The sequence below is a fragment of the Takifugu rubripes genome, chromosome 8 (genome assembly GCF_901000725.2).
Source record: "Takifugu rubripes chromosome 8, fTakRub1.2, whole genome shotgun sequence".
In the NCBI taxonomy this organism is placed as follows: domain Eukaryota; kingdom Metazoa; phylum Chordata; class Actinopteri; order Tetraodontiformes; family Tetraodontidae; genus Takifugu; species Takifugu rubripes.
In genome coordinates, this window is record NC_042292.1 from 15196329 (window position 1) to 15212053 (window position 15725).

The 15725-nt window shown below is 48.7% G+C and overlaps 1 protein-coding gene across 1 annotated transcript in view; it reads left to right on the top strand.

The window, feature by feature from the left end:
- tnfsf10l (TNF superfamily member 10, like) overlaps window positions 1-10710 on the top strand; it is a 26523-nt gene extending 15813 nt beyond the window's left edge. The window contains exons 3-7 of the mRNA XM_003966845.3: window positions 7528-7564; window positions 7665-7769; window positions 8143-8306; window positions 8399-8509; window positions 8590-10710. Coding sequence (XP_003966894.1) covers window positions 7528-7564; window positions 7665-7769; window positions 8143-8306; window positions 8399-8509; window positions 8590-8775 — 603 coding nt within the window. The 3' untranslated portion in view covers window positions 8776-10710. The remainder of the gene's footprint in view (window positions 1-7527; window positions 7565-7664; window positions 7770-8142; window positions 8307-8398; window positions 8510-8589) is intronic.
- The last annotated feature ends 5015 nt before the right edge of the window (window positions 10711-15725 follow it).

A 15725-nucleotide genomic window follows, 5' to 3' on the forward strand; every position in this document is an offset into this window, starting at 1 on the left:
AAGCTGCCGTGAGAAGCTCCATAAAAATTTGCCTTGTTTTAGTCCAGAGTCAGCGTCCTTGAGGCTAATGATGTGGACGAGGCCTGAGCGAAGAGAAATGCAGGCGAGAGGTAGAGATAAATTATGACAAGTCACAGTATTCCAATCAGGGTCAAGGAGTGGACCTCCTTCCATCTTGTTCATGTCTGGGATCAGGATCATATCTGGTGCTGTCAGACTCTCGGATCTGGTCTGTCTCATTATTGGTAGACCAGAACAGGAGGACCTGCAAATCTTCGTGGTTAAAGCCTGAAATCAACTGATCCTGGAACGTGATATACCTCTAGAGTCGAGGATCAAAGGAAGATGAACTCCTCGTGAGTTTCTTCTTACTTGATGATCTTGGCTAATAAGGAAACAGCATAAAGAGGTAGAAGGAGGACTGGAGGGCAGGGATGGCACCCTCCCCAAGTCAGCATGGCTATTACGAGGCTCAAGCTAGCGGAGGGGTTTAGCTCCGCTCTTCCCCGCTGCTCTCGGTTTGAGGTCCAACATCTGCACCTGCTGGGAAACATTGCCAAACACGTCAGCTCTGGGTTTCCAATTGCTTCCACGGAGACGGACCAAGGACTGACACAGGAATTCTTATTATAGCTCCCTCGCTAATCGCCGCTGCATGGGACTCAGCTGTTTCTGATCTTTGGCCATTACTCTTCCCGACCACGACGCTCAAAATGGGTTTCTCCTCCGACTGCTCTCTGCCCAGATCGGCCAGTCGGGCAAAGAATCCGATATGGCCCGATTCAACCTGCAACTGGACCTGGCTGATTGGAAGCAGACAAGTAGGGCTTTGCCCGAGCTTCATATCAAAGCCGACTTCTAAACAATCAAAGCTGCTTCTCTGTCAGGCCCAGATGGACCCTGGTTCTCCTGCCCCCGAACCGGCCCAAAGTGGTGATGTCATCGCAAATATGGGTCTTTTTGACCACTGATCTACAACAGCTGTTTTGACTGGACAGGGTGGGGAATCGGGCCTTTAGGAAGGGGAACACCTCACAGTTTAGAGTCCATTTGCTCACAGTATCTGAATTATTACATCTGAGATGAGGCTCTTCTGGATCCAGGAGGTTCAGGGGAGGAAAAGATTCGTCAACCCTCGAAAACCAGATATTATTGATAGTCGGTTGAAGAGACACGGCATAACGTGGGACATATGCTACAGATCCATCGTGGATGACGTGGACGTCTAAAAATGGGGAAACGAGCGTCACGAGTGGACGCCTGCTGATGGAGATCACGAGTTTTGATTAAAACGGCCGTTTTGATTAAAGTTTTGATTAAAACAAAACAGAATCTTGTGTTCTTGTCACCAGTTTCGCATCTTGGCTCTGAGCGAGCCGCGGAGGGAAAGAAGGGGGGGCTCACCTGCCGGCCACGGCGGCGCCCTCTACTGGCCCGACATTTATTGCGTAAAGTCGACGCAGCAGCAGCAGCAGGAACACTAAATAGGTCGCGTTTGTTGGGGCGGGATGACGCAAGTGTTATTCTAGTGTTTTCTTATCTTCTTCTGCTCCGGCGGTTGCCCATTCAAGAGCAAATGTCAGTGGCTAGCATGTTGAGCACGCGCACACACATGCACGCACACACGCACACATACAGGGAGGGTGGAGGGCTGCAGTCTTGTTAGTGATTTCCAGCTGATACACAAACACAAAGGACCTCTGTGTGGGCCGATGACCACGCTCATTCATTCCCTGTCCCAGTTCCTGTCCTGTCAGCCATCCCAAATCCCTCCGACTTCCTCAGAACAGCTCGGTTCCACTGCGGACAAGTGTATTAAATGTTCTTTTTGGAGGAAAAGATTCCCCCTGTACGATCGCGGGGCCTCAGACGGAGGCAACCAGCGACTAGCCTCGTAGTTGGTGGCTTTTGTTTATGCTGGAAGGCTTCCCAGCTGACGGCATCGCTAAAGAATGACCGGCAGCAGCTAAAGCAGATTAGCACATATCTATTAGCATCTGTGGAAGCCGGAGCTTTGGCAGCTCAGCTGATGTACACTTCCTTGTTACCCTCCTCTCCGAGGGTATTTCCAAACTCATCTCGCGAGGCCCACTTCCAGCAGAGCGTTCACGCAATCTCGGACAGTTAACAAATCCATAAAAAAAGGCAAAAATGTCTGTTTCTAATCCAGCCTGGGGGAGTAAAGACAGAAGATTTTGTTGTTCTTACAAAAAGTAAAACACAGCTGACGGTGCCAACTAAAGCTAATATTGTAGTAAAATTCCTCTGGTTTATTGTGAGAGTGTGGATAGGTTTATTATGACCTCATTTCCAAGAATAAAAACCCACATCTGACAATTTCTTACAGAAATGACAGAACTAGCTCACTGCTTTACTGTTGCAGGGATATTTAATCATACTGAACAGAGTTTTAGCTCTTTATAGCTCTCCCTCATCGCTCCACTCAAGTTTTTAGAGTCACTACTTTAGCTAGCTAGCTAACAAACACAACATGTGGCAAATAGCATCTTAGGATTCTTGCTGGCGGCACAAAATAGTAATTTTAACAGAAGACAACAAAAGATAATAGCATGGCTCTGAGCCAGAAGCACTAGTTTGCACCTAGCATGGGTGCTGGATAGCTTAGCTCCCAACATTGGTTTGTTTGTTACATTCGTTTGGGTCTCTGAGGCTGAACAGGCCGGAGGCTTTGCTGCAACCTTGAAAATACAAAATCTCTCTTTAAGGGCTTTTTTTTTCTTCTTCTTGGAAAAATAATACGTATTAGCCGCGGAGCTCGTGTGAATCCTGACATTGTTGTGTTTCACTAACAGCATGTCTTGACCACACACTCTCCTTGGAGGCTTTTATCTGGTTTTTTCTTTTATTTGTAGCTGTTCTTAGAAGCACGACGACCTCCTCGTCTGCCCGCCACGTCGGCGTGGAAACTGAAAGAGAGGAGCTGGCATGAACGCCACGTAAACACACGTGAAGTCACTGAGAAAATCGGGTTTTGGCGGTCTAAACTCCCAAATGTGGTTATGTTAAAGATGGACTCTTGAGTCCCTCAGCAGAATCTCCGGGATGAGTCGACCACATTCGACACTTTTAAGCGTAAATACGCCGTCATGAGCGTCAAGCTCTGTGGTGAATCACCTGTTCCGTCTCACTGCTGCGCGACCGGTCAATAAAGTGTCGTGTTTTGTCTCGGGTGCCGTTCCTGTTTGTCCTGCGGTGCGCCACGTGTGGACGGGACAAGGTCAGAGTTCCTGCTGGAACAATAAATGCGACTGCAAGTATTCGAGGGTGTCATGGGAGCCGGCGATTGTTTTTACGGACCAGCGCGGACTGCTGAGGCGAGCGCCCGGGAAGGGCTTGTTTTTGAAATTCCATCTGCAGCTTGACCCGATTTCACACCGTTTATGCTAGCAGAAACATCCTTTCTTTAATATTTATCACTGTTGACGCTAACTTAAGTGTGGGCCGCGCCCGTGGCCCAGTTTTAGCCTGTTTGTCACGCCATGTGACAGAGAGACATTATAAGAGAGAGCGAGAGGGGAGGGTGCAAGACAGATATTTGCTCCTGTATGTCTCAGACACAAAGAAATGACAAGCGGGAAGTTGGAGCCGAGTCAATAATCGGCTTTATCCTGGTTTTGTTCCTCATTAAGAGAGCTAATGATCTCGTCCGTGCACAAACACGCTAATCGCTTCTGTGCGAGCAAACAAACCGGTCGGCTATCAACGTCCGTCATCGGCGCGTTACCTGTCGTAAAAACCTGCTGTGGTGAAACGGCTAATTAGCTCTCCCTAACCTGGTTTTGTGAGCTTTATCGATTCAACAAAGTTCAGCGCACATCACACCTTCCTCATTTTATGTTCTTTGAAAACACTGCAAAGTCTGGCTACTGTTGGTGGAAACTCAAGCCAGATCAGGTGTAGCCTAGCTAACATTAGCATATTGAGCTGAATCGCTGACGGGAATCAGATTACATTCTTCACTCAGAAGTAGCAGAATGTTGCCTTTAGGTCCAGTAAAAGTCCGGACTTGTTGAAAATGAACACACCTCGGCTTTGTTTGAAGGCCACGGTCGATTATGCCGTCTGAAGCTAACAGAAAACGCCGCTATCAGAGGGCGTGCATGCCGAATCACTTCAGGTGGGAATTTTTCACGGGGCTTACCCTGTCAGGCATCAATTCTTGATCTGGCCCGGAAAACTTTCGGAGAGGGAAGGAATAAACAATAAAAAATCAGAGACTTTCGCAGAAGCTGACAGACTTTTGACACAGAGGTGTTTCACGTAATTTAAGAGCAACATTAGCAGTTTTTCAAAAAGTCGGCTGCCTGTTTTTGATGAAAAGACGGAAGTCTTGTTCCAGCTAGGCTGCGATAGGATGAACGCTCCCCCTCCGTTTCCAGACAAACCACGTTGTTCGGTTTTTTCTACTCTTAAACCGATCACACACTGCCGGGAAAAGGGATATCCAAATTTCAAAATCTGTCATTGTAACACACACACGCACACACACACGCACACACACACACACACACACACACACACACACACACACACACACACACACACACACACACACCAGGTCTGGGCCTGTCGGAGCTGAGCAGCATATTAAAGTATTAGGTTGCAGCTACTGCTAATCTGCAGAAGAAACACTCCTTCATGCACATACTTGTCCCTCTGTTGCCCTCTTTTCCCTCCCCAAATCTTCTCTTTCAGTCCGTCTCCTCTTCTCCTTCCGCCATCCTTTTTTTTTTTAGACTCTTCATCTCTTGTTTCTCCTAATTGTCCGTCATCCTTGCCGACTCTTTCCCACCGGCTCCTGGTGTGGTAGAAGTCATTCCAGGTGTTTCCGAAAAAAACATCTCTTAACGTGTTGATACCACCACGCAAGTCACGAATCGGTTTCCCAGCCATCTACTGTACCCGGACCCTTCCACAGCAGCTAGGATAACAAGTAGCTACCTGTCATCTCCATGTTTTCATTTAAACTTCCACGGTCAACTTTCCAGAATCGGGCTAATTTTAGGGTAAACTCATGACTCAAGGTCTCGTACCAGCAGGTTGCTGTTTAGGTTAGGCTGTTCAGACGTGTCCACGTTGACCAGTGTTGCCAGAGGACCAGCGTGTCCACACAGCCCCCCCACCACCTAAAGCTGCTGTAACAGCAGCAGCCACGGTGGTAATTCGGGTCGTGGTCCAGCAGCAGGGCTTATGCGGCAGATTCGGCCAATTAAAAAAGCATTTCTAAGGATTTACCCGCGGCGTCGTGTCTTACCCGCTTCCCTTTTTCTGGGGACTATTTTTGCCTCGGTCCTGCTCTCAGGAGGGTGAAATGGGAGCTTCAGGGATTTACTGGCTGCTGTTGTTATTGCAGCTGGACTGGTTTTTGGACCCTTGTAGTCCCAGGCTGCCCCCAAAGGGTATAAATAAAGCGACGCCCGGACTTGGACTTTGATGCTCGTCTCATCAGAGGACTTTCGGTTTTATTTACTAGCAAAGCCAAAGTGCCCCACTTAACAAGGGGAGGGGTGTGGCCCTCTGCTGTAAACCTGTAAACCCTGTTAATGCCAAAACAAACGCATAAACGTCACTTACTTCCTGAACAGAGTGCGCTCTGAAGTTTCTGCTCCACCTGGGAGATGAGGACGTGATTAGCCCTCCATCGCGCTCCAAGGCGCAGGGTTGGCTAATCAGAAAATCACTTCAGTATGCGACAGAGTTCCGGCCTTTAATGAGGGCAGAGGGCCGCCCCGGACAACAAGGAATCCATATTTTTCCTCTTATCTGTCAGGATTTTAGTTTCTTCTTAGCTTTTGCGAGTTTCAGAGAAGTCACTCGCGGGGACGTCTGCTTCTCCTCTGACTTAATGGAACCAGACAGGTTGCTACAACAAGGCCCCTCTCCATGAATCACACTGGTTCCTCATTATCGTTCACAGGCCACAATGACATTTATGCGCTTAGAGGCCCCATTTTGATGTAGAAAACGAATTTATTCCTGATCCCTCCAGAAATCCAGGAAATAAGTTTGTTTGCTGATGACTAGCTGGCCCTGGAACGTGGCCTTTATTAGTCCCACAGTGTCTGAAGCTACAGTATGTTTATGTTCGCATGGTATAGCTACATCCGAAGCTCATAAATTACATCTAGTGGTGTAATTTTACTTCTAAATACTTAGCTGTTAAGTGAGTGTTGGCCCTAGCGCGAATCATGCGTGTCGCCGTTGCTTTTGATTTCAGTCTGTAGCCACTCAGAAGGTTCCCGTGTGGGCCGTTGGCAGCTACAGCCAGAGCTCGTTGAACTGGCAGCAGTGTTGGCGACATGCTGATTCAAGGTCACACTGGGTTCAACAATAACCCCAAACATTTTTGTTTGTTTACAAAGAAACGGGGCAATTTTGTAGCCAGCTACAACTCCATTGCTGTGTTGGGTGGACCCTTAGGGTATATAGGGTATATAGGGTATACATGGGTGGGGGGGGTAAGTCTTACCATTTAGACACACACTCAGACACACGCCAAATCCCAGAGCCATCACGCCCAATTTGCAGGTGGGTTTGAGTGTCGGCCTGAGAAAAGACACCCCTGCCCCACTGCCAAAGATAACACCGTTGGAGACCCGCGACCCCTTAAAGCTGCTCTGGAATTCATCATATTTGGCCACATTGTGACGTTTCAACTAATTAAGTTGGGAAATTTGTGCCACCTGGAGCTGATTGTCCGAATGAAGGGTAATGATAAAAATGGAAAAAAGGAGTGAAGTGGCGCCGGAGTTAAGACAACAGTGAGCATGTGTGTGTGTGTGTGTGTGTGTGTGTGTGTGTTAAGGCATCTGCGAGTGTACAGTACATGTGTCCATCTGGAAAACAGGGGCCTCCTGCCGACAGAGAAATAAAACAGATGGGATGGAACGGTGTGGGGAAAGAAAAGAGGGAATGTTTGTAGTTTATTATGGTGATGATGGACAGAGGCTAAAGAGGAGGAGGAGGTGGATCATCGAGCAACTTCATGGCAAGAACGTTTTGAAATATATCCCGATGTGCGCTCTTTCCTTTCCCAAGACACACTTTGGAAAAAGAAGGCACAAGAAAATGTGATATTGATGAAAGACGGCGGTAGATTCAGATTAACCTCCGTGTGGGTTAAATCTGTCCGAATTTTCAATCAGCTCTTGTTCATGCCGCTTCTGGTAGTCAGACAGATGTAAAGTGACCTCTACGGCGGAGGTAAAACCTACCGAACAGGGCCGCAGTGTGGTCTGACACGTCATGGTCCCGAGGCAGCTGGGAGTTATTTGGGAATCATTTTTAGTTCTGCTCTTTGCTCATGTGCCAAAATGAAATAATCCTTTGAGTCAGTTTGGACCCCGTCCAAGGAAACGCTTATCTTCGTAGATGATGTATATTTCCCTCAAGGATCAGATTAGCATTAACTTGATATTACGAGTTCATGTAACAAAGCTTATCCCAAAAAAATCCACTGTATTACCGTTAAATGTCTGGCTAATCCTCAGTTCTTCTTTCTTCCAGGTGACAGAAAACATCATTTCTAAACAGACCTTCATAGGTGAGTGTCTCCCTCCCTCCCTCCCTCACACACACACACACACACACACACACGCCCTAGCAGTGCCGCTGATACGTTTTCCAATTTCTCTCTTCCTCAGAGGCGAGGAACATGCCTCGCATCTTCAACACCTCAGGGTCAAAGCTGAGCCCGGTGACCCAGAGGCCGTCGGCACACTTGACCCTCAGAGACACCAACTCCCAGGGTGAGGCAATGGGACAAGGGGTGAGGGGGAAATGCATGTGGCTTCAATGTTGCTGTTGCTGGTGGTGTTGCTGTTGATGCAGCCTTATGGGGCTCTGGAAAGGATCAGAGACTCCAAAATAAAGGAAAAATAGAGGAAGGGAAAGTGGAGCCCTTGACTTCCTCAAGACTTTCTCATGGAATTCCAATCGGACAAGGATGATGTCATGTGTGTGTGTGTGTGTGTGTGTGTGTTGGAAAGTAAGGGTGGGGTTCATTTTGGAGGATTACCTTAAATAATTAGCTTGTGCCTAAAGATTTTTGAAAACCCCCGTTTCACACGCCTATGTCCTTTCTAATCCATTAACCCCAACCTATACTCTTGCTCCCAATAGGGTTCCCCTCCTATCCGAGCAACACACCGGGCCTCCATCAGTCTTGCCGCCACGTGGTGCGCTCATGGGCCAACCAGAGCTTTGGAGCGCACCTGCACAACATGACCCTGACCAACGGGAAGCTGCGGGTGCCCCAGGATGGGCGGTATTACCTATACTCACAGGTGAACGCTGTGTTCCGTTGGGGTATTCTTCTTTTTTCGGGACTTAAGGATAAAAGAATGGCTGGATCTGACCCACCTGTTTCGTCTTTCAGGTGTATTTTCGCTACCCGTCCCCAGCAGCGAGCGACGGAGACCAGCGCAGTGTTAGCCACCAGCTGGTTCAGTGCGTCTACAAGAAGACTTCCTACCCGAGCCCCATACAGGTATTTAAGATCACGCAACTATTGCAAAGAATTCACGAGACAAAAATCGCCTCACCCTAATTTGCTTTACTCATACGCAGCTCCTGAAGGGGGTGGGAACAAAGTGCTGGGCCCCAGACGCCGAGTACGCCCTCCATTCCGTCTACCAGGGAGGACTGTTCGAGCTGAGGGCTGGCGATGAGCTCTTTGTCTCCGTCTCTTCCCCGACCATGGTCAATGCCGACGACTCCTCCAGTTACTTCGGCGCCTTTCGCCTGGACCTCTGAAGGGCCGACACCTCAGACTCTGATAAAATCGGACAATGTGCGGATAAAGGGGCAGAGAAAGGGTCATTTAAGAAGCGACGAGGGACGTCGGCCTGCATCTGGATTGGATGATGAAGGACAGGAGGAAACCTGCGGGAGGACGGAGACCAGCGGGAAAAGAAAGCTTCCGAACCTCAAAAATCATACCGCCGACAGCCCATTTGACTCAACACAGAGCTAGCCACTTTGCCTTGACCCTAGAGGAGCTGACCGCTCCCAGAAATGCAGTTTATTAAGAATTCAGTCTTCCCGTTTGATGAAAAATGTGGGCGAAACTAACAAACAGGCCTGATGCTTCCCAAATTAGCACAGAAATCGGAGCATTTAAAGGGGAGGGGGAAAAAAAATCGACCACTGGACTTGGGACAGGAGACGGAAGAATGTAAAACCGTTAAGGAGGAATAAGATGTTGGCAGGAGAGAAGCAATCGAACCAAAGCAGGAAGGGGGCGTATATAACTGCTATTGCGTAATGCGTGCCAAGATATACTGTAAATAGGAGTTTTACGCATCCAGCTGTGGTGAACTGGAGCGATATTTTACAACTTGGACTTTGTGTGCAGATTTCACTCTGTGGCCTTTTTTTTTACTGGATTTAGCAAAAAAAACTATGTTAAGTGCCTTTTGAACAAAAGAACCGGGGGAGAGGGGTGTCTCGTAAATGCCAATACCGATGAAGGAGATTTAAGGAAGCGGCGACGAAAAGTCTGAGAGCGGCGCGCGGCCAGACCAGCCCGTCTCACCTCCTTTCACTGTCACGAATCTTTCTGTTTTTTCTGGTTCAGCCGCCACAGCCAAGGCTAGCATCTGAACATGAGCAATAACGGACGTCCAGTCGAGACGTCGTCCACATCTTGAGACTCCAACACGAGTATTTATAGCAGCCGTTTTGGTCAGGAAATATAAAAGTGTTTCATGGGACGAGAAAATTGCTGTGATGCGAAAAACATCTGGACAAAAAGACACTGACGCCGGACCAGACGTATCTTTGAGCTGACAGTAATTAAGCTTAAGGACACGAGAGGCCAAAGGTCACCGAAGCGTCGTTCATCTCCCCTGTGCTGGTAGCTTAGCAGCAGGCTAAACGTCTGGTTTTGCGTAAGGACGAGTGTCAGCCCCTTCTGAAGCCAAGACGTGGAGAATTTCCCCACCAATATGGCCGCCAGGACCCTTAAAATACCGATCCCAACGCACCACATGCTAACACTTTGGACGGACATGCATGTATGGCAGCTACGAAAACTTCCATATGATGCAAAAAAAAAGGCTATCAAAGAAACCGGCTAAAGGTAACAAGACGCAGACGTTTGGGAAAGCGAGGGGCTACAAAAACCGGGTGGTGACTAGCACCAAGGGCCGCGAACCTTTTCCTTCTCTTGGCTCAGATGTAACACGGACGGACACTCCCGCCTCCCATCCCAGCGGGAAGATGCTAAGGTGGCCTAATGATCCACGCACGGCCTTATGGGAAATGTCAGGGCGCACGTGTGTTTACAGAACAAAGGGTCCGCTAACAAGCTTTAATCTACAGATCACTGTGGTTCGCATTAACCTGTGTATGTTCTCATGTTTGGGGGTACAAGAACACACCTGTGGGGAACTTTTTAAAGGGAGGGGCCATCTGAAAGGGAGGGGCCACCCAAAAGGGAGGGGCCACCCGATCGGCAGCAGCTGAACCCGGATTTGTTTCTTACCGGGAGAAAATCTCCACGTTCACGCAAACTTTTCTTTCTTGCACTCCAGGCAGGACAGGCGGAACCAGGTCCGGCGCCGAAAGCCCCCAAAACCAGAACTTTTGAACCGCGTGTCTGAACTGGCGAGTTTGTACCGGAGCGTTGTTTTTGTAGCTGTGAATATGTCAAGTTGCTAAAAACAATAAACAGATATTTGAACTTTGTGTCTGCGCAGAAATTGAAACTATAACTGGTAGCGGATCGACCGTCAACATAACTCCGCCCACTATCACGCTACGGAGGCTATGATGGGAGTTTTAATGGTTCAACTGGTTAGCTTCACCAGACACTTGACCTCACTTCCTGTCACCGTGACAGGAAGCAACACTGGGACTTCTGACAGGTGCTGGTTTAGCATTCTGAGCTAATCTGATCTAATCAGGTGATCAAGAAAATAAGTATACATTTTATTAAATAAGTCGAATTATAATTTTACTGATACCCACCAGGAGGGGGAGCCAGACACAAAAACTATTTGACCACAATGTCGCTCACCAGTCCAGTGTGAGTTAAATCTGCAGCTAACAGAACATAGCGCAACAGGAACAGCCGCAAACCACATCTGTGACACCACAGTGCCAGGCATGCTAACATGTTAGCACGTGTTACACGTTCCCTCAACCCACTCCAAGAATAAAAGTGTTTTATGTCAATGCCTTTGAGTTCTAGCAACACTCACGTAGCAAATGAATCATCTGGGGACGTCGGCTAATTTGAGTTAATTGCGGCGCGAGATTGCCGGCAATTTTGACCTTATTCGAATCAACGACATCTGTGGTTTCTCAAACACAAATAACAGAAATTACCCGGCGTGATTACAAACCCGGACCCCCTGATAATAATAGTAATAATAATCACGGTCCAACTGACAGGTAATTGCTACGAATTTTTAGTTTTTGGTGAGGCTATCATGGGACGGAAGTGAGACATTAGCTGCAAACGGCAGGAGGAAATTAACAAACACACGAAACGAGCTTAAACGACAACAGCTTTATTATTATTGGAGGTTCAAGTACAGCAACATTTCCACGGAGGGTAATATGCTAAATTAGCCTCTTCAACCGTTGTTATACGTGTTTATAGAATGTCATTTATCATGTGATTCCGCATAAACATTAACATTAGCTTCAAAATTAGCCCGAGTCTAAATGAGAATCCTTCTGAATTCTTGTCAGTTACAGAGTTGCTGCCCCCCCCCCCAACACACACACACACACACACACACACACACACACACCACGAGGGAATTAGCTTGACCACTAAAGCATCTCTATCCCCCTTCTTCATTAGTCACCTTTAGCTGTATGCTAACATCAAAACGAAACCCAGGAATTAGCGTTAGCGACTGCTCGACTGTTTTGTCTTACCCGATCGCGTGTTTTTTCAGCCCGTCTGCCAGCGGGCTGTCAGGACCGTGTGGTTCTGGTCTCGGACATCGGTAAGACATTAGGATACGGCAGAGTTCATGTAAACCGAAGGCTAAGGGCAGATGTTGCCACGGCGCCACCCTCCGTGCTAGCAGCTCGCACATTGGATACTCGCTCGGAGAATAGGATTTTTGGTTTGTTTTTTTTCAGTTTGATGTTTTAATTTGAAGTATTTCCAGATTTTACTTCCTCCCTTTGATCTTTTTTCTTTGCATTTTCAAAGATGCGATTAAGTCCCTAAATCTTGCGGTTGTTTTGTAGCATTCTGGGCTATTTTCCCCAGATTTCCCTCTATTGTGTCTCGGATTTCTAGACCTTGGCGTGTTAACAAATTTGGTTGCTAGTTTGAGCTAGCTCCTATTTCCCTGTAGCAGCGGCGATGTTCGAGCGGTGTCATAGATGAAACAGTGGTTCCCTTTGATGTCCCTGACAAGCAAAATAAGCCCCAGATGTCGCCGCTATCTCCAAGCAGGAAGTGAAACATCGAGCATCGGAAGCGCTGACAGGAGGGATGCCCTTTAGCAGAGGGCGATGACAGTTAGCATTAGCTGACCCCGCTCAGATTCCTCAGTCACCCCTGTCGCCACCTCATGACCCCCCCGAGCTCTCCTTCAGCAGCTTCTGCTGATCTCCCGAAAGATGGTAGCACATTGCTAACAGATGGGAAAGCAGTCTACTAAAAGTTGCTAGAGCAACTTTTCTCTCCTGGTCAGGGCTGATTTGACTCCGAAACCAGGAAGTAGGTTAGCACGGGCTAAACTTTGGGAACGACCGACTTCTCCCACAATGCTAAACCGCTAATGCACGAGTTCTTTTTTGAGGGCGCTAACGAGAGATCCCAGTCAGCGATGAGCAACTAGCAAGGTTTAAGCCAGCTTATGCTAACGCTCTTTAAAAAATGCTAAAACTAAACCAACCAGACGGTGTGACAGACGGACGCCATCGGCCACGTTTAAGACTTTATCTTCTCTTCCCTGACCTGCCGGTTTCCACGGGAACCTTAACAAAAGAACCTCTCGGCCCTTTCGGACCCAGTTCCTCCATCCAGAACCTCCCTTCCTGACACGCACGCACGCACCTCAGCTATCTCCAGCATCAGCATTCTCCTCCCCTCCGCTCCCCCACGTTCTCACACATCCATCACTGCGCCGCCGCTCGCCCGCCCGCTCGCCCCGCGTTATTACCCAGCATGCTCGGTGTTTTCCTAAGAGCTCGCCAGGAAATTGGGTTTTTAAAGCTGTGAAGCGAGTGCACGAACACACACATGAAACCCAAAACATCCTGAAGAGACTAAGCGGGGCCAGACACGAGCTCCACACACACACACACACACACACACACACACACACACACACACACAGAACAATACAACTGTTTCAACCCCGATGCCCCGACTACCGGCCATTGGAAATGGGAATTTCAGATTTCGGTGGGAGTGGTGCCGCCCGAATACCTTTCAGGGCACCTAAACAATGTAGCCGTTCCTGGGGAGAAGCAACAAACACGGCCGGGCCTTTGATAAGGACCCGGAGCAGCGCCGGGATCGGGCCCGCGTCAGGAAGCGGCGCAGGATGCGAAAACGGGAAGCGGCGCGGCTCCGAGTTTGCTCCCGTTTCACACAAAGAATGACAAGTGTGTTGGCGGTAACATGAAACGGAGCGCTACCGGGCGGCGCCACCGGGTGGCGCCACCGAGCCCTGTTTGACCCCGAGTTTCCTCATTTGCTACTTTATTTTTGTCGGAGCGCTGCTGCTAGCATCCTTCCCTCCGGCTCCACGTTAAATTACGTCCCTAATTTATCGTTTACCGTTGAATTGTTTCTGCGGCTAGCAGAAGTAGCATGCGTAAAGTTCCGAGCTACAGATCCACGGGCGTGGAAGCCGACCCGCGACCCACAATGCACCACTGCAGGGGACACGAGGCACTTTAAAGATGGCGGATTTCGAGGAAAACATTTACGTGACTGCTTCGACTACGAAAATTCTTCTTCTGGCCTTTTGGAGTCGGAACAAAGCCGAGTGTTTTGGGAACGGCTTTCCAAAGCGAAGCGGTCCGAGGTGTAAGGAAAACCAACAAGGCTGGAGGAGGTGGCGATGGAAATCTGGGCCGCATTACGGAAACGAAACCTTAAATAAGCGGAACGTTGGCCGCACGGAAGCCTGCCGACACCAGGAGGTTCTTGTTAGAGGGTCCGGAGACAGAACGGGCCCAGACCAGCTAGTGATCCAGACGAGGGCCGGGGGGGGTTCTGACAGGTGTGACCGGGTTAGTTTTGTGTCTGCAGCTCAGGTTCTGGGTCCAATAGAGTGAGTTAGCTACTTAATTAGTTCGCGTTGGGTTAGTTACCAAACATTTAGCCTGATGTCATCCGGGGCTAATTTAATTTAAAATGTTTAACCTTTCTCCCTTTTCAGAAGTGAACTACTAACACAACATATTATGAAGCTAACAGTTAGCTGGGGGCTGCAGGGATTGGTAGCATTAGCTCGACAAAGGAACTGTTCCCCCGTTTTAAAGCTAATGCTAGCTCGTCTTGGCCAGCCTCGTGCCCGAGCCAGGAAGCAAGTTCCATTAAATGCAGCGATTCGGCAAGGGTTTTCTTTTCCTGACTCATGCTAACAGAATTAGCACTGTGAAGGTCGAAACGCAACTTACCAGGCAGCAGTCAGAGCGTTTCCACCTTTGCGGAGCTCTGACGGTTTCAGGGTGTCGCAGGTAAACACAGGTGGGCCTCGTCAACCAGGACTGCGTTCCAACGGGACCTCGCTAGCTGGACTGAGATGTTTGTACCAACCGTGATTGCTAACATCTGTGGTCCTGAATATTTTGTGTGATTGACACAACAGATCCACATGCTAGCAGCCAGGAGTGGGACCCGCCTCATTATTGACATAAATACATGCTAACAGGCTAACATCTGGAGCCTTTAATGAGGATCTTTATTGGTAGGAGCGGCTGATTAAGCATCTCTGTTGCCTTTTCTGAGCATATGTTTAACCCAGAACAAGAAGTTCTCGCAGTTCTGGGGATTCCGGGACTCCTTCCAAGTCCGGGACATGAGACAGGACTCCGGTGTCCATTATGGAGGATTACCTCTCACACTCACCACAGGCCAACGCCATTACAAGCCCGCGACAGCCCGCTACGTGACACTCAGGTCAGAACTCCCCCCCCGGATACGATTGAACTCTTATCACCTTTTTATACGTTGACTTTTGGTCGGCGGTTTTCAAACTCGCAGCCTTTGGGGAGCTTTAAAACGGCCCGGCGCCTGCTCCGGCTTCTGGAGCAGCCCAGGCTATCGGATTACCGGTTAGCTGTAGCCTAATTAGCGGAACGTCCTCCTTTAAAAGCCCTGTCAAATAGCACAAATAAACAACACCTTGGGGGCTCCAGAAGAGACAAAAAGTGGCGTCAGTTTTAAAAACAGATGTGTGAGAAGCTAAAAACAAAACCTGTTGATCGTTAGCACGTATACGACCGATTCAAAGGGGACCAGAGGTGACGAAGATTCCCTAAACCGAACCACATGTTTAGCATTTTAAAGAGGCTAACATCTACACCTTCACATCATTTTATTTCACTTCAAGCCTCCGCCAGTGCTGTTAGCTTTGGCTTTAGCCTTGAAAAGGTCAACGCAATTAGCATGTTACATGAGCAGCTAGCTGCGACCGGAGCTGTGGGAACCTCTGACTTGTCACCTCAGGCGAGGCCGCCGGCTCCGAGACACGACACCACCGCGTGGATCGGAT